This window comes from Neurospora tetraspora (genome assembly GCF_033439725.1).
Source record: "Neurospora tetraspora strain CBS 560.94 chromosome Unknown B0H65scaffold_4, whole genome shotgun sequence".
Lineage (NCBI taxonomy): Eukaryota > Fungi > Ascomycota > Sordariomycetes > Sordariales > Sordariaceae > Neurospora > Neurospora tetraspora.
This window is the reverse complement of record NW_026944386.1, coordinates 459390-484505: the sequence shown is the minus strand read 5'-3', so window position 1 is coordinate 484505 and position 25116 is coordinate 459390. Positions and strand designations below refer to the sequence as shown.

General features: G+C 46.3%; 9 protein-coding genes across 9 annotated transcripts; 5 read left to right on the top strand and 4 right to left on the bottom strand.

The window, feature by feature from the left end:
• Positions 1-1298: 1298 nt before the first annotated feature.
• On the top strand, positions 1299-1886 carry B0H65DRAFT_181866 (uncharacterized protein). Its single transcript, XM_062821520.1, has one exon. It carries the CDS (start codon positions 1433-1435, stop codon positions 1757-1759), a length of 327 nt encoding a protein of 108 aa, XP_062681268.1. The 5' UTR covers positions 1299-1432; the 3' UTR covers positions 1760-1886.
• Positions 1887-3486: 1600 nt separating this feature from the next.
• B0H65DRAFT_181799 (uncharacterized protein) lies at positions 3487-3937 on the bottom strand. Its single transcript, XM_062821518.1, has one exon. The coding sequence runs from the start codon at positions 3841-3843 to the stop codon at positions 3589-3591; it is 255 nt and encodes an 84-aa protein (XP_062681267.1). The 5' UTR covers positions 3844-3937; the 3' UTR covers positions 3487-3588.
• Positions 3938-4326: 389 nt separating this feature from the next.
• On the top strand, positions 4327-6371 carry B0H65DRAFT_181817 (uncharacterized protein). Its single transcript, XM_062821519.1, has 3 exons — positions 4327-5132; positions 5496-5588; positions 6142-6371. Exons 1-3 carry the CDS (start codon positions 4436-4438, stop codon positions 6288-6290), a joined length of 939 nt encoding a protein of 312 aa, XP_062681266.1. The 5' UTR covers positions 4327-4435; the 3' UTR covers positions 6291-6371.
• B0H65DRAFT_181772 (uncharacterized protein) lies at positions 6132-9071 on the bottom strand. The gene is made up of 4 exons (XM_062821517.1): positions 8666-9071; positions 6987-8406; positions 6852-6936; positions 6132-6799 (listed from the first exon to the last, which is right to left on the bottom strand). Exons 1-4 carry the CDS (start codon positions 8810-8812, stop codon positions 6466-6468), a joined length of 1986 nt encoding a protein of 661 aa, XP_062681265.1. The 5' UTR covers positions 8813-9071; the 3' UTR covers positions 6132-6465.
• Positions 9072-9813: 742 nt separating this feature from the next.
• Positions 9814-11215, top strand: B0H65DRAFT_548441 (uncharacterized protein; the record flags this gene model as incomplete). Its single annotated transcript, XM_062829582.1, has 2 exons — positions 9814-10234; positions 10521-11215. The coding sequence occupies 2 exons, from the start codon at positions 9814-9816 to the stop codon at positions 11213-11215; spliced, it is 1116 nt and encodes a 371-aa protein (XP_062681264.1).
• Positions 11216-11403: 188 nt separating this feature from the next.
• Positions 11404-12916, bottom strand: B0H65DRAFT_464034 (DNA polymerase delta, subunit 4-domain-containing protein). Its single transcript, XM_062826742.1, has 2 exons — positions 12012-12916; positions 11404-11895 (listed from the first exon to the last, which is right to left on the bottom strand). The coding sequence occupies exons 1-2, from the start codon at positions 12555-12557 to the stop codon at positions 11722-11724; spliced, it is 720 nt and encodes a 239-aa protein (XP_062681263.1). The 5' UTR covers positions 12558-12916; the 3' UTR covers positions 11404-11721.
• Positions 12917-13672: 756 nt separating this feature from the next.
• On the top strand, positions 13673-14746 carry B0H65DRAFT_508512 (uncharacterized protein; the record flags this gene model as incomplete). Its single annotated transcript, XM_062828229.1, has 1 exon — positions 13673-14746. One exon carries the CDS (start codon positions 13673-13675, stop codon positions 14744-14746), a length of 1074 nt encoding a protein of 357 aa, XP_062681262.1.
• Positions 14747-16014: 1268 nt separating this feature from the next.
• On the bottom strand, positions 16015-17027 carry B0H65DRAFT_508511 (uncharacterized protein; the record flags this gene model as incomplete). The annotated part of the gene is made up of 4 exons (XM_062828228.1): positions 16015-16122; positions 16146-16607; positions 16662-16880; positions 16947-17027. 4 exons carry the CDS (start codon positions 17025-17027, stop codon positions 16015-16017), a joined length of 870 nt encoding a protein of 289 aa, XP_062681261.1.
• A 7071-nt stretch (positions 17028-24098) lies between these two features.
• Positions 24099-24799, top strand: B0H65DRAFT_181708 (uncharacterized protein). The gene has a single exon (XM_062821516.1). It carries the CDS (start codon positions 24262-24264, stop codon positions 24712-24714), a length of 453 nt encoding a protein of 150 aa, XP_062681260.1. The 5' UTR covers positions 24099-24261; the 3' UTR covers positions 24715-24799.
• The last annotated feature ends 317 nt before the right edge of the window (positions 24800-25116 follow it).

Sequence of the window (25116 nt, the reverse complement as noted above, 5' to 3'; positions counted from 1 at the left end):
ATTGTTTACATCTCATGATCCCATCCCGTTTGATGGGGAGGCATTGGTTACTGGTCAGAGTTACGGAGGCGAATGAAAGCGACCAGAATAACCTTTTTTGTGCAAATACCGACTACGAAGAGAACATTCAAGTATAGATGGGGCGTTCCAATGAGAGGCCTTTTTGCACAAACACACACACACACACGCATTGTCTTGGTTGTCTTGTTTTCCGTCTGGAGTAGCGAACGTATCATCACGTAGTGGTAGAGGTTGACTGAGGGCTTTAGTAGGGGATCTTAGCTTGAGGGTGGCACCTCTGCTTCGATCATTTTGCATTTCAGCGCTGTTTTCATTACAATAAGGTTTGGCAACTCTCATCACATCAGCGTTGCAGTCACAGGAGAGAGGTTGGCACCTCTTACTCTTTCACTGAGCACCTTTCAAGTTAGAGTTTGGCACCTCTGGTCATTACATTGCACACTCATGACTAGCTCAAAGCAGGCACACACAAATGAACGTTGTTTGGCAGCAACGATTCGAGAAGATGACTCATTCGATACAAGATGGGATCAAACTTACAAAGGACACAGAACACTGAACGATCATCGCAAGCAAATGAATCAAGGAATCGAAACTGACCTGACAGCGGATGAGTTCTTATCTTTACGACCACGACATCAAACGCCCCGCACACGCAACAAGCAGGGCAAATGCGGGAAGACTGACCAAGCCTTCGGGGCATTTCAACTGACGTTTTGACTCAAATCACTGGATTGGATCGAACCCGGCGAGCCCGGTGAGCCCGGGCTGGCCAGACACACACATTGAATGGGTGACACGTGGCGGGATGTCACCATTCCAGCATGCAAGAAGGGACGATAAGGCAAGGCCAGACGAGACGGAAAGCAACGAGAATATGGGACTGGATACTGAGCGCTGCGAGCACTAAGGACAACTCTTTATCTGAAACGCAGACGACTTTGACCGGGTAGCTGGAAAAGTGGCTGAGATTGCTCGATGGAAGGAGGCACTTGCGGAGGCAGGGGAAGGAGACACTGGAAGGAGACAATCTGGCATCTGAATGGCAAAGCACCGTGGACAATGGTAGGATGTCCAGAAAGCAGGCAAGCAAGCCGATCGGTTCTAGGCACGATGGGACAAGCTATCACAGTCGCAATCATGCTGATCAGTCAACTGGAAAGATTTGTTTGGAACGACTGGATGGCTTGAAACGATATGTCGCCAGGGACTGGTGGATACGATAAGGAGTTGGAACATGAAATTGTTTACTGAGGAAGGAACGAAGTGAATCGTATCGTCTTTACTTCTGAAGTTGCTTGTTTCGGCTTTGGTGTTTCTTCCTTTCTTCGGTTGACCCCGTACCTTGGTCTTTTACTTCCGCTTTCAGTTGCTTTTTCGTTATTGATTCTCAAAATTTCGATCCAGGTGAATGTTTTCTAGTCCTTCCTTGAGTTCTGTACTTACCTTTCTCTGCTCTTTTTGTGTATTTTCTTGGCCAGTTGTCGTTGCTCGCTGGGTCGTTGATGGGCCACTCATTGCCACGACGGGAGATGCCCGGCACCCCTTATCACCATGTTATCCTTATCTTATCTCATCAGTGTTTCATCATTCTTTTAGCTCGGGTTTGGAAACAACGGGGCAACAACGGGGCTCATTGCATCATCGTTATCGGTTAGAGGTGTCATGTCGTTGTCATCGTCATCATCATGGGCGTAAATTTGGGAATCATGGAAGGGGCGTTTTATGGTACCTCTAGTGTATTTTTTCGAGGCTTTTCGCCGTTTCGGTGCGACTACCGAGATTGGGTTACTTTTGTCTTTTCTTGCCACCGTGACGACGAGAAGACGAGAAAAGGAAGAGGAGGGGAATGAAACAGAAAGAAAGATTGTAATGTTGAAAGTCTTTACCATTTTCGTCCGGTGATACCGTACCACGAGTACCAAAAAATACCATCCATTCAGCTCCCTCCGTCTCCTGTTTTGGAGAGTTTGACAAGCCTGAGCCCTACATTCAGCACTGCACCAATAGCTGAATCGAGCAGAGCAAGCAGAGGTTCCCCCCTTCTGTTTCGGGATGCAGGTGCATTGCTGATAAGGCAAGGCGAAGCATATGTATGTAGGCGAGCCGAGACGAGACGAGGTGATCTAGATGTTCAAACAATCTTGGATCTGATCTGGACCGGATCGGGGCAGAATCGGACTCTGGGACAGCTTCCGGTAGGGCTTCACCGTTGATAATTAGGTTGATGTTGTACGCCTGTCAGAGCCCAAGTGCTCCCGAAGGGATTGAGGTGATCGGGATGGGTTCCGATCTGGATCTTATCTGGGTCACGGCGTCTCCGTGAGTCAAACCCTACGAGCCAACTTCACCAGTTCCGGTTGATGGTTACTTGGGTTAGAGACAGACAGTTCTGAGTCGTGATAGGAAACACAGTCATCCATTTCGGCTTCGATATCCGAAAGAGTTTTCACATTTGACCGTGCTGTCCCGACATAAGTTCCCTCGACGTTGAGAAACTCCATCGTCGGTCCCTGACTGTGGATTTGACGGTTCAGCTTGGTCATACAGTAGCTGTAGGTTTCGATGTGAAGAAAGTGATGAATAACAGCCGGAAGGATACGGGACATTTCGGTTCTGAGTTTTTGTGATATTCCACTTACAGTCATATTCACAGTCTCATCACCAAACTTTGTTCTCCAGTACCAGTGACTCAAGGATCATCACAATCTGATCGTCGTTTCCAGCGTCTCCAGCAGTTGTAGGTTAGTTCCACGCAGGAAGTTCAGGGTCCAACCATTCCACTTTGGCAGGTATTGGGTCCATCCAATTTTGGAACCTTTTGGGACCGCTCTGGAGAAGTTCGGCTTCGGCGGTTCCTAATTTTACACGGTTGCTTGGTATCGAGCTGGAATTGTAAATACGACCACTTTTCAACCTCCAAGTACACCTCATGTAGTGTACCTGCGAGCTTGACTCCCTGTTGTAACAAAGAAGCAGCAAGCAAGCCTTACGTAAAGTTTCCAGCGTAAATGGGACGACGGGCAAGCAAGCAATGGCAGTCAAAGGGACCATCCGCAAATCCAAAGAAACCGGGAAACGCAGGTCGCAGAAGCGAGGCCCAGTTCTGCCAGTGAATACCAAACAGACAGAGTGAGCGAGGGAAAGGGAAAATATGAAATGAGACCTGGTTCCTGCAGTAATTACTACTTGTCCTGCGTCGATAGTACGTTAGTTACAGAACTAGGTACAGCGCAGGCGGCAGGACGGATTCCCACGGATGTGCAGTCGACGTGGCATTGGCGAGGGCCACTGGTTTTTGCAAGGGGTTTGTTTCGACGTTTCGTAACTTTCACAAGCTCGGGGGAAGTGATTACCGATTGAGAACCTCTTGGGGCAGTCGACAGAAGTCAGGGCCTGAAGGTTCAGCTGGAAACTGGCAACAGACAAACGACCGGTTCCGGACGGACGGACGGACGGACGGAGGGAGGGACACCGGTGCAGGTGTGATTCGGTGCATGCCTGTGTTTGATGCCGGAGCCGAGCCGTACGAACCTCTACCGTACACGGAACGGCGGTTGGCGGTATCTAAACGTAAGTATTGATCTGCCGATTCTCAAAACCGGCCATCAACCGAAGTCCAAAACCGACGACAACCGAGTAAGCGAGCCTCACTCTCCTGTGCGGTAGAAGCAAAGCCAAGCGAAGCGGTGAAGCCCGCATCGCCTCGCCTCGCATCGCATCGCATCGTCTGTAGTATACGCCTGACGCCTGTAGCCAAATGACGCTGCAGTTGAGAGTTGCAAAAAACAGCCGAGAGTCCCAAACCGAAACCGAGAACATCGAAAACTTAAACAAGGGACTGGGAAGAGTGCCGGTAATGGAGACTGTACGGAGCTGTTATGGGAGTTACCGTACGGACTTCGTTACGGGCGGAGCTGTCATGCACATCCCGGTCAGGGTTTGGAGCCCCCGGTCCCGAACGGGAATGGTGGTGGACACCGTGGGACCGTAGGAGGAGCAAAAAGGGTTAGGGTCTCCGGAGGGAGTGGAGCCTGGACGGGAAAACGGCTCGGGTGAGCAACCCGGTTGCGCGGGAGACGGGATGGGTTGGGTGGTCCAAGCGTTTTGGCCGTGACGTCCGCCTGAATGACCGTCGTGACGACCGAAGATCAAGCGCCGAGACGGAGGTTTTGCGGGATCTCCACTTTGACATTACCGGTGATTAAGACGACAGTTTAATCGACGCCAAGACTGGACAATCGACGACATTGACCTACGACCACCCCATCGCTCTTACAAACGCCCGTCACCACTCTCAACATCACCAATCCCCACTCCCACACTACCGCGCCTACGAATCACCATCACCACATCGTCACGCCCAAATCTCTTCCCACTTGAAGTCCCGAGGCCTCCCCGAACCCTACCGAAAATGCGCACCCTCCTCCACAAACACGCCCTCATAACCGGCGGCGGCAGCGGCATCGGTCTCGCCATCGCCCGCCGCCTCCACATCGAAGGCTGCTCCGTCACCCTTTTGGGCAGAACCGAATCAACCCTCCGCCACGCCCAATCTTTACTCCTCTCCCAGTCTTCCCAACCAACACCCTCCTCCCCAGCCTCTTCCACCAGCACCAGCAGCTCCCCATCCCCATCCAAAACCCAACCAGACGCCTCAACCCCCCCGCCGGATGGCGACAAAAGGGTATCCTACCACCCCTTAAACGTAACAAGCGCAGAGTCTTGGGAGGGGTTATTGAAGAGTTGCGGGAGGGTAGACATCCTGATCAACTGCGCCGGAATCACGCAGCGCTCGCCGTTGATGAAGACCGCGGTGGAGGAAGTGGAGGAGTTGGTGGGCACGAATCTGACGGGGACGGTGTTGGGGTGTAAATTCGTTGGGAGGGCTATGTTGCGGAATCGCAATCGCAGTAGTACAAGTAAACCGAAAGCGGAGGGGCCTACGGAAGCGGTTCAAGAAGGGTCAAAGGGAGAGGCGCAAGAGGTGCAAGAGGGAGTTCAAGAGGGGGTAGCTGAACGGGGCGTAATCGTCAACGTGGCAAGTCTACTCGCGCAAAAGGGGGTGGTGGGAACGAGTGTTTATGCGGCTGCTAAGGCTGGGGTTGTTGGTAAGTTTTTTATTTCTCTCTGTTTGGATTACATCCGTCGTGTTTGATTGAAGGATGGGCTGGTTGGTGATGGGAAGAAAGCCCAGGGGTGGGTGGGTGAACGAAGATGGGAGTTGAAAGGGGACGGACGGATAATGAACATGGACTGGACTGGTTGGTTAGAGTAGGTAGGGAAAAGGCGAAGGACGAGGAAGGGTGTATGAGATGCCCTGATGAGGAAGTGACGGACGAGGATTCAAGGCATCAAACGGCAAGAGGAACGGAAAAGAATGGAAATCGTGGGATATGATATGAGGGCATCAGAGGGATAGGAAGTATGAAAAAGGATGAGCAACACTAGCTAACATGGACGACAACGAACAGGCTTAACAACCTCCCTCGCAAACGAGTACGGCAGATCCGGGATAAGAGTCAACGCCGTTCTGCCGGGGTATGTCGAGACGGACATGACTACTGGTGAGTCTTTTCACTTTTCCTCTTCTTCGCACTTTGCTTCTGTTGTTCAAGTGATATATCCTCGAGATTGATACGTAACTGTGGACTGAGCATCCACGATGATGACCTTGCAAGCACTTTATGGAATCCTTTTCACTCGGGCGTTTCGTTCTATTCGTATGGAAGGCTGGGTACAACTGGCAGATGGGCTCTTCTCTGAAAGCTTGCATTCCTCGCGTAGACGAACATCAAGAACAAGAGAACCAACAGCTCGCACTTGCAATACATGCCCATCCGTCCAATCCATATCATCCTTAGGTCAACGCCCTACACACACTAGAACAACGACAAGATCGAAGGAGGAATCCTTATGATCTATCAGACGTATTCTAAACAAGAATCTACACTATCATCATCATTCATCCCCTTGATCTTCAATCCATTTTGTTCCTTAGTCTCTTTCGCCCCGCTAGAAATTGCAAATGTCTCAAAAGAGCCCAGATCATCTCATTTGACTATCAGTCATTCAAGATCTCCATGGCAGGACCCAACTGACATCTCTCATCTCATCTAGGTCTCAAAAACCCTTCGATCCTCCAACAAATCCCCTTAGGTCGTTTCGGAACAACAGATGAAGTCGCCGACGCCGCCCTCTTCCTCATCAAGAATCCGTATGCAAACAATTGCGTACTCAATCTCGACGGTGGGTTAAGTTCTGTCTAAAACGACGCACCGCTTCCCGTGGGTATCCGTGGTGATCAAGCGGCTAGTATAGCAAGAATAGCAAGCTTTGTAGTAGTATATGGTGACCGTAACCACGGCCTACCTATGAGCCGAGTCTGCAACGCAACAGTGTGCCGCGGACAGGACACAGTAAAGTGCTGATGTGCGAAGCCAATCAGTCATCATCAATAACGATAGCACCCGCACTATCCTCGATGAAGACGATATCATCATCCGCCGCCTTGTCGTTGGCCTTGATCTTCTTGACCGATGGACCCTCTGCATCTTCGGGATGTCCGCGCTTGAGCGACTTGGCTGGTGTCGCCATTGGCTCATCACCGTCGAGGTCTATGACTCCTCCGTTCTGGCCGTTTGATGTGCTGTTACCGTTGGTTGGTGCGGGGGTGGCTACGAGCTCGGGCTGCGGCTGCTTCTTGGGCTTGAGTGGGATCTTGACATCCTCTGGGTCGAGGATACCCTTAACGGGTTTGTCTCCTAGAGGCTCCTTGCTTTGGGAGTGTTAGTGATGGTATAACGTGGAAGGGGTATAAAAGGACGTACGCTTCTTGGATGGCGATGACGACGTTGACGAACGGCTCCTCGTCGTCTTCGTCGGTGATGGTCAGGAAGGAGTCGGATTTGATGCCTGCACGATGTTAGCGACTCTCTTGATAACCAGAAGCAAAAACGACATACCCAGCTCCGAAAGCTTCTTCTCCAGATTATCCGTCTCATCAGGATCATACAAGATGCCGACCTCATTACTGATGGCGAAGTCCTTCTCGCCATACCCCAAGTCCGTCTTGATCAAATGTTCTACCAGATCATTAAGCGTCGCCTTCTCCAGATCGACAAAAACTCTCGTCTGGTAGACACCGCAGACCGGGCAATCAGGGTTAGGCTCCCTTGACTTGTCGGAAGCCAACATGCGCGCATTAGCAAACGGCGTGAGAAAAACTTCCTTTGCCTGCTCGTAGTGGCCCTTCAGGACCTTGAATGCCTCCAGCACGCAAAGACCAGCAACGATGGCGTTGGTCGTTGCGATAGCAGGGATAATGTTGCCCGCCATTTGCTTAATGTCGAACTTTGACTTTCTGTCAATACCGAACACCGCTGAGCGGATGTTGGCGCTCGCGGCGACAAAGTCCAAGGTATCCTCGTCGTCCTTGTCAAAGGTGATGATGGATTCTTGGCCAGCGTTCTTGCTCTCCAGAACCCGCTTGCTAAGTCGCTCGAGACTGTCGTTGAAGACAACGAGGTTCTCTTCTAGCGACCACACCTTCTGAGCATCCTTGAGCACCTTCTCCTTGTCTAGCGACTTGGCCTTTTCGAGAAGGTCCTTGTAGTTGAGTGGCTCAGGCGGCTTGCGCGTCTTCCACATGTCCTCCATCGAACGCAACCGCTCAATATCCGTTTTGAACACCTTCTCGAAGAGCATCTGCGCGAACTCTTCTGTACCCACAGAATTCCTGATCTTTCGTAACGCTGCCGACTCCCTCTTGAGTTCCTCGATCTCCTGCGCATTGTCGCCATCAACAGAATGATCGAATGCTGACTCGTCTTCGCTCGCTCCGAAGATTTCGTTGAGCAGATAACTCTTGCCCCACACTATGCAGTGAATGGGCTGGCTCGGTGTGCTGCGGATCGTGCATACGGGGAAGGACTTCGGCGTCTCCTTCGGCGCGCAATCGTAGCAGGCGGTAACACCCTTCTTAATGACTTGTACCTGGCCGTTGAAACCAGTTGTTCCGCTCTCGATGAGGGGGACGTCGGCGGCGAGACACATCTTGTTGACATGGCGACGGGCTTCGAGGTTGTCGAGGGCGTTGAAGACTATCCTGAAACTGCTGAACCACTCGATGTTGAACTGCGCGTCTTTGATGTTCGCATGGTGGGCGACGATCTTGACGGCGGGGTTGAACTTTTGCGCGGCTTCCTTGGCCACAAGGGCTTTGGACTTTTTGATATGTTCGTGACGGAAGAGAAACTGTCGGTTGAGGTTCGAGAGATCGATGGTGTCGAGATCGACGACGTGGACTTCGCCGAAGCCGGTAAGGACGAGGTTCTTGAGGAGTTCGCAGCCGATGCCGCCGGCGCCTACCATAAGCACGCGCGCCTGTGAGGAAGTCGTTAGCAGAGTCTCGGGAGTTTCTGCCGGAGTTGCCGCGAGAACCGCTTCGGTAGTCAACTCGGAAGCCATGATGGTGGTTGTGGGCGCGACGAGCAGGAAGGGTGGTTTGGATTTGGAGGGGCATTGGGAAGTGAATTCTATACAAGCCAGTTGCGACAGCATTTAAGGCCTTCACTGGTTGCCGAGGAGACGACTTGGGATGAAAGCGACGGGGAGGTTTATCGTGGTCACGGAAGGCACGTACCTGCTTGACATTGCCATTTAAAGACCGCCCTAGTGATTGCGAGTTGTAGCTATCCCGCGTCAACACCGGCAAGGGGATAGGCTGCGCAACTGGCACTGGTATTTGCGCGGTCATGGGGACCATGGGATTGCCCATCGTGGGGTCCATCGCGAGAGTTGAAGAGGCTTGCGCCTGGACAACCAAAGGTGCGACCAAGCTTGAATGTGGTTCGGGGTGCGGACTTTTCGCTGCTTATTGTTTCACGTTGAGCGGGCGATCACTGTTGACCCAGGACAATCTGATGTCAAGCCAGGAAAGAGGTGAGGAAAAGCTGAAATGGAGCAAGTTCAGCCTCGTGGATGCAAAGTCAGAGGAAAGTAGCGACCACTGAATCGGCAGACAGCGACAGTTCCTTCCAGGTCAAGACTTCAGCACTTCTGGTGGTCGCGCGTCATGATTCCTTTCAGCGACACGCTAAAGCATTCCGGGGTTGGCCTTGACGATCCTCCGGCAGGCACACGGTAAGTTCCGAGTCTTATTGGTCGCCCTGCTGCAAGCTGCAACCACTTTGATTTTGTGTTGCGGTGGGGGTCCACTTATTCATAACGGCTGACCATCTGAAAGAGGAACATGCAGACAAACAAAGACTGGGTCGGTGTTTTTAGAGAATGTTCTAGGCTCTACGTATGAGAAGTATGAGTATGAATCCAGGATATCAGTTTTCTGACCATAAACTCGAGTGTTCGCTCCCACGAGTTCAAGAGGATCAGTTCCTGGTAGTCATACTCTCAGGGTTATCTTTGCCCCTGACAGTGCTACACTCACAATGCAACCTTCCAGTCCCGTTTGCTCACTCCTTCCCTGACCCCCTTGTTGGAGGCCGGAAAAGGCGGCGACAACGAAAAGGGTTTGATTCTTGAGTTGTCTAACGGAAGAGGAGAAACGGAAACCAGGGCAGCCTAAATACCTGGAAGGGAGTGCCGGTGAATGGGCGCTAAGTGAATGGGCGGCCCAGGGCACGGACTTCCAACACCCCTTCCTCAAACTTCATGACTTTTCAAAAAATCACAATTCATCACTCCTCTCTTCTCAAAACTCCCATCTCTTCACTTTTCTACATTCCCCTACACCTCCCATCTCATCAACACACCCTTAAGTCCACCCCCAAAATGTCCTACTCCTCCGACGAAGAAACCGACCCCGAGCTCCTCGAGCTCCTGCGTCAACACCTCATGGGCAACACCGCCACCCCTACCGCCGCCGAGACCGGCGTCCTCGAATCCGCCGAATTCGTCTACAACCACGCCATCGACGTGGCCCTGGACATGCGCGGGTGCAAAAAGGCTGCCAACACCATCTGGGAGCAGATGCAGCAGCGGGAGTACTCGCCAGCCACTTGGTCGACGCACGAACTCCACCCCAAGGAGAAAAATGAGGAGACGGTTAAGTTTATTTTTGCGATGGATATCCTCAACTTTTCGTTCTGGTCGGAGAAGAGCGAGGAGGAGAGGTTTCAGATCGAGTATAGGGGGAAGAGGCATACGGGGTATTGGAATTTGGTGGCGGGGTTGCAGAGGGGGTTAGAGGAAGGTAGGTTGGTTATTGTCTCTGTTGTTGTTGTTGACTGTGATGATGTGTTTGTTGTGGTCGTATTGTAGCTACCGCAAATTCTCACTTATAACGGATATGCTTTGTGGGTCATACTAGGCTTATGAACCAATCCAGTTGCAAGATCGCCGCATATGTAGCTAAGAGCGGGCTAACAACGCCCGCATAAGGTGTGGCCTAACCCAAAGAGCATCTCCGTTATGAGTGAGAATTTGCGGTATGTAAACAATAAAGGAACCTTTCGTTGACCACAGGCGTCCTATCGCAGGAATCCCCATCACCGACCCAGCCTTCTGGATCAATGAAGAAGAATTCACCCTAGACGTCCTCCGCAACGTCTTCAGGTCCGCCACAGACGAGGAGATCCCCCTCCTGCAAGAACGATTCGACTGTCTCCGTGAAGCCGGCCAAGTCCTCCACGAGAAATACGACGGCTCCGTCCTCGACCTCATCGAAGAGGCAAACGGCTCAGCCGCCGCCCTCGTCAACCTCCTCGCCTCCGACTTCCCCTGCTTCGCTGACATCCACCCCCACCCCGGCCGGCGCCAACCCATCCGCATTCTCAAACGCGCGCAAATCTTCGTCGCCGACCTCTGGGCCTGTTTCGAAGGGCAATCCTACGGTTCCTTCTCTGACATCGACAAAATCACCATGTTCGCCGACTACCGCATCCCGCAGATGCTCTGGCAGCTCAACTGCCTGTTGTACGGTCCCACGCTGGAGGCGGCTGTGCGCGAGAAGAGGATGATTGAGCATGGAGGAGAGTGGGAGATGCAGTTAAGGGCGTGCAGCATTTGGTGCGTGGAGTTGATTAGACGGGAGATTATCTGGGAGCATCCCGAGGCGAAGGGGAAGGTGAATGCGGTGTTGATCGATTTCTTTTTGTATGATGTTGTGAAGGAGTTGGAGGCTGAGGGAGGGGAGAAGATTCCGCATCATAGGACGAGGAGTATTTGGTATTAGATGTTGGGGGGCTGGGAGGCTTTTGTTAGGGGGGTCTGGTGAAGTACTGGACTGGAGATAGTACAGCAAAAAAGGGATGGCCTGCCTAGAAGACGCAGAAAGAAGTAAGAAAAGACGGAGGAACAAGAGGGAGAAATCGGAGAAGGGAAAGAAAAATGGACCAGACAAGATGAGGCCGCGGATACACCTACTAGATTTTTTTTAGAATGTTGATCCTAGAGAAAAGAGACGTTATAGAGTACTTGGCGCATCGTTGACATGTGGATAGTATAGCATCGATGCGACCTGAAACCCGACCCAAATCCCATTCGTTACGTTGCTACATGTTCATACCCAACGTAAATCTCCCGAATACCAACTCCCGAACATCATTTCCCAGAAACACCTCGCCAATCCAGCTAAAACTGTGTACTGTGACCCCCTTATCCCATCCCATTCCATACTTAAAAGCCGCTGGCCGTTTCCCACACTCCCCCAAACTGTCTTTCCAAAGCCGAGAACCTGGTTTAAGGCCCAGTGCTAACACTATTCATGAGCTCATCCATATGCGCCCTCTCAATAGCCCTATTCCCGCTCTCCTTCTCCTCCCTCAACAAAACAGCCAGAACCTCAAGTGGCGGATTAAGACCCAGTCTCTCCGCCCTCTGCCAGCGCTTCAATCTGGAGATTCCAATGCAAGGCTACCCCATTTTCATAAGCGTCAGCCACATAGCCCCAATTCTCAATTTTCTTTTCGAAACGACAAAGAGCGGAAGGAGGTCGATAAAGGGGAAGAAAGAAGGGAAAAAGAACTTACACCATAATGACTGCTAACATCAAAATACCTCAGCACTTTCTCCCCCGTCGTCAGTCCCTCGGTATGCTTCTTGTGCACAGTCCGCGCCATGCGCGCCGAGTCGATGGAGAGCCAGTAGGAGTCAATAGCGGACTGCGGGAGCTCGAGGGCGCGGAGCTCGACTTCGCTCCTCTTCGGCTCTGGTTCTCCCTCCTTCTCCTTGAAGACCTCCTTGGTTTCCTTCTTGACATCCTTAGTCACGGCTTTCTTCGCAGGCTTCTTCGCCTTGGCATGTGGCTTCTTCTCCTTCTCCTCGTATGCCTCTTCCGACTGAGACTCGGTCTCGGGTACTTCAATGACATCGTCTTCGACCTCGATTTTGTGTTCGACCTTGACGTCCTTGGTCTCGGTTACGGTCTTAGGTGCCTCCTCCTGTTTGACGAGAAGGTCTTTGCCGGCTTTGACGGTCGGCTTGGTGATGCGGTGGTTGAAGGAGAGGGTCTGCTGTTTGCCTTGGGCGGCGGCGGCGGCGCCGCGAGAGCGGGTGGATTTGCGTGTTACTGGCATTTTGGAAAGGATCTGGTGATTGATTGATTGATTCTTCGAGTTATTCTTGTGCCGAGCTGTTCTTGTCTTCGGAGATGTCGTTGACGCGAAGGTTCAGTGTTTTGGGTGCTGCAGTGGCGGATGACGTCAGGCGGGTGGAGTACGGGATTGAGGTGTGAATTGGTGATATTGAAGTAGATGTATTGCGCTGAGTATGTTGTGATGAATATATCAGTCCAATGATAAATGGTGAGGATAGTCACAGCCTGATGAATACTTGAAAGAGATAAACAAAGGTTTGTTGTTCAGACGAAAGAGCGCGAGACGCCGAGACGTACGTCAGGTGCACACGCACGCATGCAGACGGGCGTGCATTTTAGTGGACCATTGCAGTGCTGGCGGGCCAACCCAGAGGCGCGACAAATGCGCCAGGTCACGTGTTCCGGTCAAGGTTGCCTGATTCAAGTGGCGCCGCAGATTCTTGGGTCGCTAACAGGATATGCGTAGCGCCACGTAATTGAACTGTTAGCGCTCGTCCATTCTTTTCCATCTTAAACTTTTTTCGAACTGGAGATTTCTTGAGGAGCGACCTGGACACTTGACTCTTGGATCACGACACCACTTTCGTCATCGAACTTTTTCCTACAATTGAAGAGTATATACCTGTTTCTTTCTTGCCGGTAAGTTTCTCATCCCACTTGCCTCGGTCAGCATCCTCCAGGCAAGTTTTGGTTTTGGTCAGGTCACGCAACTAACAAATTCTTTAGCGAGCATCACTTCTCTTACACGCGATATCCGAAGAGTCTACAACTCCAACCAACTCTTCAGATCTCGACTGAACCATCTCAGTCATTCCACCTAAACGGACCTAGGTCTTCACAAGAAACGTTTCATCAGCCTCAACCTCAGCCCAAAGGAAGGTTACCGAGATAGCATCTTCACCACCTCCATCTCCCGGCTCAGTTACCCATACCAAGTCGAGTTGGGCACCTCTAAACTCGCAACTCGACCATCTTCGAACCTACTATCTCTAGGATTGCCCGTTCAAATCATCCCATCAACCAACCCACCCACCAACATCATCACCCATCATCCATCCCCCATCAAACCCCCCTCCCAAACCAACCACCGCCAAAATGCCCGGCCCCCGCTCCACCTCCCACATAAAACAATACACTCCCTCCCAATTCTCCGCCGCCATAGCCGCCGTCTCCTCCGGCAGCCTCTCCATCCGCAAAGCCGCCCAAGCGCACTCCATCCCCTTCTCCACGCTTCAGCGGCACTTCCAAGGCACACCGCAAGCCAAGCGCTCCTACGAGACTTCTTCGCGGGAAATGCAAAAACTCACGCCCGAGCAAGAGGAGAACATCGCCATGTGGGTGCTGGCTCAAGAGAACTTGGGACTGCCGGTTAAGATGGAGGATATCAGGCGGTTTGCTGATCGGGTTTTGGAGGTTGGATTGAAGGAGGGTGCGCAGGGGCAGGGGCAGGGGCAGAGTCAAAAGAAGGGAGGGGTGAGGACGGCGCTGGTTAGGAAGGGGACGGCGGAGAAGGAGAAGGAGAAGGGGGTTAATAAGGAAGGTCAAGGGGAGGGAGAGGGGCAAGAGGGGGAAGGATTGGGTAGTGGTAGTGTGACGGTGGGCAAGCATTGGGGACCCAAGTTCATGCAACGACATCCCCAGCTTAAAGCGGCGAGGGAGGCGAGGAGGAAGGAGTTGAAGAAGGGGTTGAGGGGGAAGCAGGCTGGTAGTGCTGCTTCTGCCTCTGCTGCTGCTTCTGCTTCCGCTGCTTCTGCTGCTGTTGTCAACACCCCCACGCCGGTCGCCGCCGCTAATGGCGCGAACGGTCACGGTCACACTGCCCCTGGTTCGGCGGCGCAGGCGCAGGCGAGGTTCGCGCCGCCGCCGCAGACTCCTACTCCTACTCCTGCTGCTACTTCTGCTCCTGCTGTTCAGCAGCAGCAAAAGAATAGCCGCCAGCGCCAGCAACAGGAAGAAGAGGATGTTGATCCAGAACTGATGGAGCAGGACCAAGATCAAATTGTCATGATGGAAGAGGACGACGACGTGGAGGAGGACGAAGAGGAAGAAGATGATAATGTCCAAGTCAAGGACGAAGAAGAGTACGAAGATGAGCAAACGCCTGATCAACAGCTGTTGATGGATTCGCAGCGGTATTCCAGGTTTGCCACGAACAACGGAAGGCATTAGAGCGGGTTGGATCCCAACGTACATTTGGGGAAGAGAACGAGCAGAGCAGATTGAGGAGCCGGACGACTGAGAGCGGCCAGGCCAGCGGAGGAGCTTGAGCGCCTAGATGACAGACAAACTTGACGGAGTAGGAGAGATGCTTGAGGAGGAGCTCGAAAAGCTTGGTGGGGGAAGAGAATGGGGTAGAAAAATGGGAGAGGGCACGTGCGTTATGATGTTATGGCTTGTATGAACTACCACAAAAGTTATCATGTGTTATATTGGCTTGTTGTAAATAAGGTGTTATAGATTTACCGTACTATCTAAAAGCATTGTATTCTTGGGTTTGCTTCTTCTTCAACAACTGAGCGAGTGAGCGTGGACGGACGGATTGCTCATGGTGGTCGGGAGACCTGACTTGGACGTCTTTTCCCCCATGGAGGGTCATATGTCACCAGTGACCGTCCTAGATTTACGCTTCCCACCGGGCTCAGTGGATGTGTTGATCGGGACATCAATGGGAAAAATGAAGCTTGGGCGGGAGGGAGTTTTTCATGGGAAGGGAAAGATGTGGCAGGTGTGGTTGAACGTTGGCGGAACGAAATGGCTTAGATGAACGTCATCTGGAGGAGGGGGAAGAAGTTGAAGCTGGCTCTGCAAGGACTCGTGGACTATCTCATTCCACTCGGCAGAGGTGTCGATTACCGCGAACTCCCGTCGCAATGTCAACATGAGCAATCCACATTGACTCGATCAAGCTGCTAAATGATAACTTGCTTTACGCTCTCCTCTTCGTTTTCCCCCTCGGCTGTGGACAATATGGCTGACTTCAGTAGGAATCGAAAAGCTACTACAGTGGTGTTTCTTCATGTCCTGCCATGTCCTGCCAACTCACAAAGGGGACAACCAAAGTAATTTAATTTGTAAGATGTTATTCTTTAACCATCTACCTTTAACCTATCTTCCACCCAGCTACCGTATTCCAGTAAGCAGAATGAGAAGATGTTCATACATCAATCATTAACTAACCCCATCCATCCATCATCCATTCCCAAGATTAAATTCCATCGCAATGGTATCATCTCCCGGAGTAACAGTGTAGAAGAAAAAAAAAACCAACCCCAGAATGTTACATATGTACAAGAGAATCTACCAGACTCCAAACTTTTCCAGGTCATTAAGATTTGGCGCCATTCATCATATCATTAGTTAAAAAGCCATCATTCCAAATCGTGTCAGTCAAATATGTCCGAGCTCAACAAAAGGAAAGTTTTTTGTCGACGTTGCGCTTAGAGAAGCATGGCGGCGAGACCAGCGGCAGCGAAGAAGCCGGCGATGGGAGCGGCGGTCTGCTGAGGGGGCTGGAGATTGTTTGTTAGCATCTTTGTTGACTGGATCTGAAGAACGGATGATAACTTACAGCACCAGCGCTGGAAGAGCTGGAGGCCTGGCTCTGGAGAGCAGAGCTGAGGGCAGAGCCAGTGACGCTCGAGGTGAAAGTGGTGCTACCAACAGTAGTCTCGAAGGTGGAGCTCTCGGAGGTGACAGTGGAAACAACGGGGTTGGTGACGGTGGTCTGGGGGGCCGAGGTAGCGCCGGCGACGCCAGAGACGCCAGAGACGGTGGTAGTACCGGTGGTGGTGATGGTGGACTCGCCGCTGGTGAAGGTGGAGGTGAACTCGCTGGTGGTGATAGCGGTGGCGTCGCCAGAGGCAGAGCTAGCAGAACCGCCAGCGCCGGCGCCGCCAGAGGGAGAGCCGGAGGAAACGATGGTCACGGAGGTGACGGTGCTGATGGCAGAGCTGACGGTGGTGATCACGGTGGAAGTGGTGACAGCGGAGGCAGAGCCAGAAGCACCGGAACCGGAGCCGGAGCCAGGACCCTATGTGGTTGTTAGTGCTGGACTGCTTGTTACCTGTGAAATGCGTGAACTTACAGCAGAGGCGGGAGGAAGGTTGACAGTGACACCGGCATCAGCGCAATACTGCTTGCCCCAGTTGATGGCGGTGTCGGCGTCGCTCTCAGAGCAGATAGCGATGGAGCAGTCGCGAATGCCGTAGCCGAAGTTGACGTCCTTGCACAAGCAGGCAGCATCATCACGGCCGCACTGGAACTCAGAGCCAGCCTTGTCGAGCATGTTGTTGCCGCAGGTTTTCTGAAGGGTGCGGTTAGTACATGGTTTTCTTTACCCATGGCTTGTTCATCATGAGGCTCTACTTACGCCGCAGCTGGGGAAGTTGTCGGGGAACTGGGCGCTGACGGCAAGAGCGCCGGCAAGAGCGAGGATAGCAGAGGCCTTCATTTTGATGGATGTAGAGATGTTGGTGTGGTGGTTGGGTGTGGTTGTAGGCGGCGACTAGAGGTATGTCCGAGATAGATTATTGTTGAAGGTGAGTGAGGAAGGAGGCAGAGACAAGAAGTCGCGGTCCAAGTAGGTTTTGTTTGGTGGGGCAGATGGTCGAGGTGGGAGAAAGGTGAGAGCAGAGTGAAGGCGACTGGAGCTGATTTGGGCAGAGGGTGGTGCAAATTAAATGTCGTCTGGTCCTTCGAAGTGAGACAAACGCAGGAATTGCCAAGGCAGGGTAGGCTGGATGAGATGGAAGATGGAAAGGACTCGACTGGGTGTAGCACCTCGTGCCTTCCTGTTTATAATTTACCACAGGCAGTGACGACTGACGGAACGGGCCAGGGCAGCCACGGTTTGTGCCCACAACAGGAAACAACGAACAGTGGTTTTCGTCTGGAGCTCCATTGATGTCGTTGGACTCCATCCATCCAGGTCAACCAGGTTGCTCGGCTGCCACCAAACAAAAAGTGGAGTCTGATCTTGGTGTTGTCATTCCCGCCATCGTCTCCATCAGAGAAGCGAGCGACTCCGTCGTCCGGATGCAACCAGGGTGCTACGACGTCGGTCGTCCAGCAAGCACCACAACCACCAGCCGGGACCCCAGTTTCCACTTGGTACATGGTACTGGGTAGTGTAGACGGTGGACGATATTTCTTTGTTTGGACCTTTCAGATCTCGCTGCCCAGAACCATTTCATCACCCAATACAGAAAACAAAGACAAGAACGATGCCCGATAGCATCATTGACAGCTGCCACATCCGAACTCACCTACCAGCTCCCAGCTACCACCACCAGCCACCAGCCCCGTGGTTTTTTTTTTTTTTTGGGGTCCCGAACAGCATCAAGGACGAGCCTAGATTCAGTTTGTATCTCCATCGCAACAGAGCCAGTGACCACTAGCAGCTCGAAGCTGGTCTAACATTGTCGTCGCGTCGCCGGTGATAAGGTGACCGAGTGACGTTGCTTGCAGGGCCCAGGTCAGGGCCAGGTCGTCCAGGGCAGGCTGCCAAGGCCAGGGCCAGCTCTTCCATGTTGCCAAGAAACTGAAAGGGAAAAAAAGAAAAGAGAAGAGAAAAAAGCAAGCCACATTATGCACTGCAACTGGAAGCTTAACTGAGGTGGCAGGCACACAGCTGGTGCGGTACCTACCTCTTGTCAGATATAACCGTACAGAATTAATTGATTGAAGACTATATATGACTGACTCGCCCAGAAAGTATAGGGGGTACTAAGGTAACCCAAATATGCCCAGAAATCAGGCAATATCAGGTGGCTGGAGCGCTAACCTCTATATAGTATAGTTAAAACCACCCTTAAATCTAATATACCCTCTCACTTACAGACTTTCTAAATAGGGTAAAAGTAAAACTATTTACAAAATCTCTATTCTAATACGTTAATTTCTCCAACTAAACTATAAATATCCTCCAAAATATTATCTAGAATTTCCTTATCTATCCCTATTTCCTTATAAACTAATACATTCGTTATTCCTATTAATTCTTGGAATTTCTCGTAATCTAATTATCTTAGAACCTTCGTCAATCTATTGGCTAGTATTTTCTTCGTCTCTAAATACTCAACTTCAATCCTTCCCTCCATAATCTCCTACTTCAACTAATAACGATAAATATTAAATTATTTTAAGTTAATTATTAATTTCGCTACTTTAATAGTTAATATACAAATCGTCTATATATTATTATAACCGATCACAAATACATCCTTATCGAAGGGAATATTAATCTCTTTATATAAATATATAATAGCAATAACTTCCTTAGTAACGTTTAAAATTAATAATAACTCTACTTCTATTGTTAAAGTAAATACTGTTTTTTATTTAATTATACCCTAATAAACTAAATTACTAAAGAATTTAATTATAAATTCATATAAACTCTTTCGATTTAAAGAATTCTCGGCGTACAATATATTTAAAATAATCTCGAATTTCGTTAATTTATTGTAATAAAAAGAAAGATTAAGGTAATATTAAAAATAGTACAAAATTTCATTAATAGCCTTATAATATTAAGGACCAGGATTATGATTATAATTAACCAATCAGCTAGTGGCGAAGGCGATATTAAACCGGGTAATTATAATAACGTATATTATAGAGCCGATAATAATCTAATACTCTCGGATCTATTCGAAAAAGGCTACGCTATTATAAAATATAAACTCTTCGTTATTTATTAGAATAAAAACGAAGGTATAGTGATTTTTAATTAATTTAGTAATTTTATAGATATATTCCCGTTAGGACAATTAAATATAACTTGCCTTTCGGTTTCGAATAATTTCGATACCTAAAAACTATTAAAAATTATTATTACTAATAAATTTATATTTTTCTTCCAGCTTTTTTGTAACCCGGATAATTTTATCGTACTATAATTTACTGAAAGCGAAAATAATATCGTTAACGTAATAGAAAATTAAAATTCTATTATATTTAAAAATATATAAGTCTTCGAATAACGGGTTAAACCATAAATTTTCGAAGGTTCTATTAAATTCTCGTTAATATAATAAGAGAATTTAATAAAAATTATAGGGGCCTTAAAGATTTTAAAGATAATACTATATTTTTAAGAATTAGGGGGCATACGTATATAAATCTCCTTATCGAAGTAGGCGTTAATGAAGGTATTTATTATATTATATTAAATAAATTCGAAATTAAATTTAGTAGCGTGGGTAATAATTGACCGAAATAAACGACTAATTAATATAGAAGTATACGTCTCTTTACTATGATTATACTATTAATTTCCTCTAATTACGAAACGAATTTTTACTTTTAATAACCGATTATATTGATTAAATTTATATATATATATTTATATAGTCGAAGATTTAAAGGCTTTTAATATAAGCAACGTTTTTATTAATTTTAACTTGTAATTTTATTTCTTTATAATTATTAAAAGATATTTCTTGTATTTACTTAAAGAGATTATTTAAATCGTAATATTCGAAATCGCGGTAAGTCTTTAAAATTAGAAGGAGGTTTTAACGTTTAATAGAATCTAATTTACTACCTTTAGAAATTAAGCGGTTAATTTCTACCTTTATAATTATTTTACCCTACCGTTGCCTAATTAATTAAACAAATCTCCCAACGTTAAACACGGCTTCCTATAGTTTGAAGGTCGGGAAGGAGATAGGCTCTAGCAAATTTATTATAGAGAAAGTCTTTTCGTACCGCCATCATTGTCTTCAGACACTGCCGCCCCACCCTTCCCGCCCTTCTAACCAATCAAATTGCGTGCATCATTCCCCATCTCCACTTATCGAATCTCAAGTGTATTTTTTCATAAGTTTCACTATCCAGCACGCCACGGTCGCACGCGGGCTGGGTCGCTGCATCGGCCATCTGCATCACGGTTAGCTGGGAAAACGTACTGAAAAGTGATGCATCATTCCATACCATTGACTAGATGCGACTATTTTATTTACTTAGTAATGCGACGTACTGGTATTGCCGTGAGGTAGATTAATTAAATACAATAAAGTACTAGTACTGGCCAGTGCAGTATGCAAAGTGGCCTGTGTAGGGGTCAAAATGTGTAATGGGTTGAAATCTAGGAGCTTGGCGGGCGTAGTATGTGCTAGACTGGTGTGAGGATTCGATGGGTGAAGATGGGGGAGGATACGAAGTGTTTAATTGGCTAGAAGGGCAGGAAGGATAGAGCGGCAGTGCCTAAAGACAATGATAGTGGTGCGAAAAGACTTTCTCTTATTATAAAGCCGGTAATAAAAGTAGTTAATAATATATTTAATAGAGTAGGGTAATTAAATATAAAGTCGATAAATATTTTATTCTAAGCGGTAGGCTCTATTAATTTCGAAACGGTCTCGTTATTATTTTTTTAAAATTCGTTATCGAAAAATAACAGTAAGAGAGGGGTAAGACTATTATCTTCTATATCTTAAATTATATTAAAGGGTTCGAAATATCGTATAAATAGCTAAGGAAGTTAATTAATTTAATTAAATAAATCGATAATCTCGTCGCTAATTAGCTTTAATCCTTCCTTAAAATTATTAAAGTTCTTTAAATAAATTAAATCTTTGTTAAAAAGTATATTATAAGTATAGACGATATGATTAATCTATGGGTTCCAAATTTAATAAATAGAAAAAGTAGCGTAGCTAATAAAGAATCCAATTTAAACCTTTAATTAAAATTTCTTACGCAGTTGCTCTTTTTTCTATATAATACCTATTATCATATATACTTTGTAACCGTAAATACGTAAATAATGAAAGTTAAGCTTGTAGGGTTCGGTTTACACCCCCTTACGGTAGGCTACGAAGGTATAAAACCGCTTATATAGTAATTTCTAATTATAGAAATACCTAAACGGTCGGTTAATAAAGTAGACCGAAGCTAAAATAATTTCAAATTAAAGGTTATAAGGAAATTTAGCGCTATTTATTATTATATACGCTTTTTGTTTAATTATACCCCATAAACGCTCAACACTACCGTTTTAAATTTAAATATTAAGTACTAAGGGTTTAAAAATAATAAAGCGTATAACTAACTTATTCTTAACGTATTAACTATTAAATTCGTTATCGTACTCGATATATTTAATTTTAATATTATATTAATAATTAATTATATCGATAACTAAAAGGAATCCTTTAGCGATAGTTTTAATTATTCGGTTCGCTATATAAATATCTTAAATAAATTTAATCTATCGATAAATAATAAGTATAACGTATTTAAAACCACCTTTCCCTACTTTATATTCGAAGAAATCGATAGCGAAACGCTCTCCCGGATTAAATCCCCTATTCTATAATTTTTGTTTAATTTATTATTTAATCTTTAAAATACTGTACGCATTATACTAATAAGCAGCGGGCCCTTTAAATCTAGCGCCCTCAATATTATAAACGTATTTAAAAATTTAAAAACCGTAATAACTGAATTGTTTATATTAGAATTTAACGGGCATTATATATATATAATGGCTAATAAAGGAATTAAAATAATTTTAATATGTAAAGAAGGCGGTGTAATTAAAGGAGAGGGGTAAATATTCGAGGATTATTTAATAATAAATTTTTTAAAGGTAATAAAAGAGTAAATTATTTAATCGATAGAGGTAGTTATTAAACGGTTTATAATCCTAATAAAAACTTTATTTTCGAAATAGGCGTAATAATATAAAATTTATAATAAAATTAAGATAGAAAGCTACCTCTTTCAACTATAATTTTAAAGCTCCCTTCTTTCCTTATATTTTTATATTAATAATCCTAAAATCTTTAATAGGTATTTAAAATTTACTAGCCTAAATTTCATCCTTTAAGGACGCTATTTAAAATAAAGAGAAACGATTAATTTCGTTAAAAATATAGATAAAAGCCCCGGAATTAAGGATTATAGAATTCTTAAGTAAATAAATATTACTTTTACCACTATTCGTATTAAAAATACCTTATTTAATAAAAAATACTAAATTATAGGTACCGATTTCTTATCTCCTTTAATTTTTGAAATAATAGTCTACGTAAAGGTAATAAAGCGGTCCTGTATTTAATTCTTAACTTTTTTAACCTCTTTACTAATTTTGGGATATTTTTAAAAATATTTATTAATAAATTTCTAAATAGGGCCGCTTAATTTCTATTTAAAATTATCTTTAATTTTAACTATTAAATACTAATAATACATTATTAGGTACGGGCTTTAATTATAAACCTTATAAAGCGGCATAACGCCTCCTTTCTTTTTCGGCCGTAAAGAATCTTTCGTATTTTTATCCACGTTACATTTCCTCTTTATATTTACCTTCCGCTTCTTTTTATAATTAAAATTTAAGAGCGTCCTCTTTATTAAATACGAATTTTTACGAATTAGAACGGCTAATACCCTAAGCGCTACGAATTATAACATTCTTAAAATTAGTTAATAGTATAGTACGTTCCAATATATTAACCCTTTTAAAATTAACGGATACGTTTTTATATTTTAAGGATATCTCTTCGAATTCGTTATCGAACTTCTAAAAACTGTTAACCTAAATAGGCTTATATTTATAAACTATATTGATAAAATCGGTAAACCATAAAATAAGGAAAATTGTTTTACTAATTCCGAATCTCTTTTTATTTATAATAAATATTTCCTAATCGGATAATTACTTTTTAAAATCTTTAGGTTACTTTTTTATAGTTTTTTTTAATAAAGGTTTAATAATTTCGATAAATTTTAGCGATTTAATCGATAGGTCAATAATTAATCTAATTTTCAATTTCTCTAAACTAGTTGTAGGTAGATTTATCCTATTTAAATAAAGTATTAATATAGTAGGTAGCGATATAACTACTTACCCAATTACAAATTCGAATATTAGCGTCGTCGAAGTCTTTTTAATATTTATAGCGAATATTATATATATTATTAATTTAATTGTAAATTACTTTCCCGGTAATTATTAAGTTAGTAGAAAGGTTAATAATTATATCCTCCCTAATATTCTATTCGGTATAATATTTATTATCCTCTTCTTTCTCTTCTTCTCTTAAACTTCTTTCCTTATCGTCTTTATTAGCACCAGCGGCGGCTTCTTCTTAGAATTAAATAGTAGTAGTAGTTTTGATAATAATACCGTTCGTATTAAGAGCTATAGTAGTAATAATTATTATAATTATAATTATAACCTTGTTAATCTGGATTCCTCTATTAAATTTAATGAACTCCTTTTTCACCGCTAGAAGGCAGTCCTTTATTTATTTAGTAAGGAAGAAATTTTCCGGCTTCGGGGATAAAACCCTCTAAATTATAAATCCTCCCTTAAGTAGCCAATTATTAAAATCCTAATTACTATTAGCGAATCTTTTGAGAATTTATATTAATTAGGCTAATTAGTAGGGGTATTAAAGATAACCGTAATAGCTTTATCAGTAAATTCCTTTAATAAGAATATAGTTAACGTTATTAGTTTCGTAGGGATCTTACTTATAATCGATAATCGTAGCATTGAACGTAAATACGCAAATCAGACTATTAATTGTTAGATGTGACTATATAGAATTAATTAATTGAAGAGTATGTGTGACTGACTCGCCCAGAAGGTATAGGAGGTGCTGGAGGAACCCAGATATGCCCAGAAATTAGGCAATATCAGGTGGCTGGAGCGCTAACCTCCATATGGTATGGCTAAAACCACCCTTGAATCTGACACCTCTCCCTGTCACCATATGCGCTATGACCTATTTGCCTTTCTCTTTGCTTTCTGGATAATGGTGCCTGGCGAGCCAAGAAGGGATGCCATGTTTCTGTTCCTGTTCCTGGATTTGATGTTGACGTTGGAGGGGAGCAAAAAGTTGAGTTGGGATGTCATGGTACACGTCGCGGTTGACTCATTCATCAATCATCAAACTCTCGGCAGGCAATTGGGAGATGATGAGATGAGCAACAAACTGTTCCGAGAACCCGAGCAGAGCAAGGTCGTTCCCGTGTTTCAAAAACCGGCCATTTGCCGTGGTACGCAGCGGATTGGTGAGATTTTGGACATTAAACCTGCCACCAGACTGCCGTGGCCTTTCTCACTGGCTGCTGGATGGAAGTATGGAAGCAAGCAGAGAAGAGGTGCTGAGAGCCTGTGACGGAAGAGGCTGGGTTTCCTCGCTGTCAAGCGGCCAAGCCCAGATTGCCAAAGGCCGCTGCCCGATCGTACGGTACTTGCGTAAGCCGTGTAGGTACTCTACAATTCTCTTCAAGCTCTTTGGGCAGCCCATCTCCCGACGGCGTGGTTGAAGAAAACCTTTTCTTCTTGATGAAGATCGCTCGCAAAACTGGGAATGACTTCCTGGGTCCCAGTTGGGGAAAATGCGGTGTTGTCAGTGAGGTTGCATCGATGATGTTGCTCTGTGGAGAGATACCTAGGGCCAGTCTAGCCAGTGGCCCAGTGCTAGCCCGATGCTGGACAGGAATATGGCAATGTCTGATTGGCCAATCTGTCGAGATTTATCTGAAACCCTGTCGTCTTTTTAACCCTGGAGCAGCTG

What these genes read in the sequence shown, in the direction of transcription:
- B0H65DRAFT_181866 (XM_062821520.1), top strand. Translation starts at nt 1,433, where the DNA reads ATGTTTTCTAGTCCTTCCTTGAGTTCTGTACTTACCTTTCTCTGCTCT.
- B0H65DRAFT_181799 (XM_062821518.1), bottom strand. Translation starts at nt 3,843, where the DNA reads ATGTTCTCGGTTTCGGTTTGGGACTCTCGGCTGTTTTTTGCAACTCTC.
- B0H65DRAFT_181817 (XM_062821519.1), top strand. Translation starts at nt 4,436, where the DNA reads ATGCGCACCCTCCTCCACAAACACGCCCTCATAACCGGCGGCGGCAGC. An exon ending in TGCTAAGGCTGGGGTTGTTG is followed by an intron (nt 5,133 to 5,495) that starts GTAAGTTTTTTA and finishes GACAACGAACAG; the next exon opens with GCTTAACAACCTCCCTCGCA. An exon ending in CGAGACGGACATGACTACTG is followed by an intron (nt 5,589 to 6,141) that starts GTGAGTCTTTTC and finishes CATCTCATCTAG; the next exon opens with GTCTCAAAAACCCTTCGATC.
- B0H65DRAFT_181772 (XM_062821517.1), bottom strand. Translation starts at nt 8,812, where the DNA reads ATGGACCCCACGATGGGCAATCCCATGGTCCCCATGACCGCGCAAATA. An exon ending in GAAGAAGCTTTCGGAGCTGG is followed by an intron (nt 6,937 to 6,986) that starts GTATGTCGTTTT and finishes AACATCGTGCAG; the next exon opens with GCATCAAATCCGACTCCTTC. An exon ending in GTCATCGCCATCCAAGAAGC is followed by an intron (nt 6,800 to 6,851) that starts GTACGTCCTTTT and finishes ACACTCCCAAAG; the next exon opens with CAAGGAGCCTCTAGGAGACA.
- B0H65DRAFT_464034 (XM_062826742.1), bottom strand. Translation starts at nt 12,557, where the DNA reads ATGCCAGTAACACGCAAATCCACCCGCTCTCGCGGCGCCGCCGCCGCC. An exon ending in ATGTTAGCAGTCATTATGGT is followed by an intron (nt 11,896 to 12,011) that starts GTAAGTTCTTTT and finishes AAAATGGGGTAG; the next exon opens with CCTTGCATTGGAATCTCCAG.
- B0H65DRAFT_181708 (XM_062821516.1), top strand. Translation starts at nt 24,262, where the DNA reads ATGGCTAAAACCACCCTTGAATCTGACACCTCTCCCTGTCACCATATG.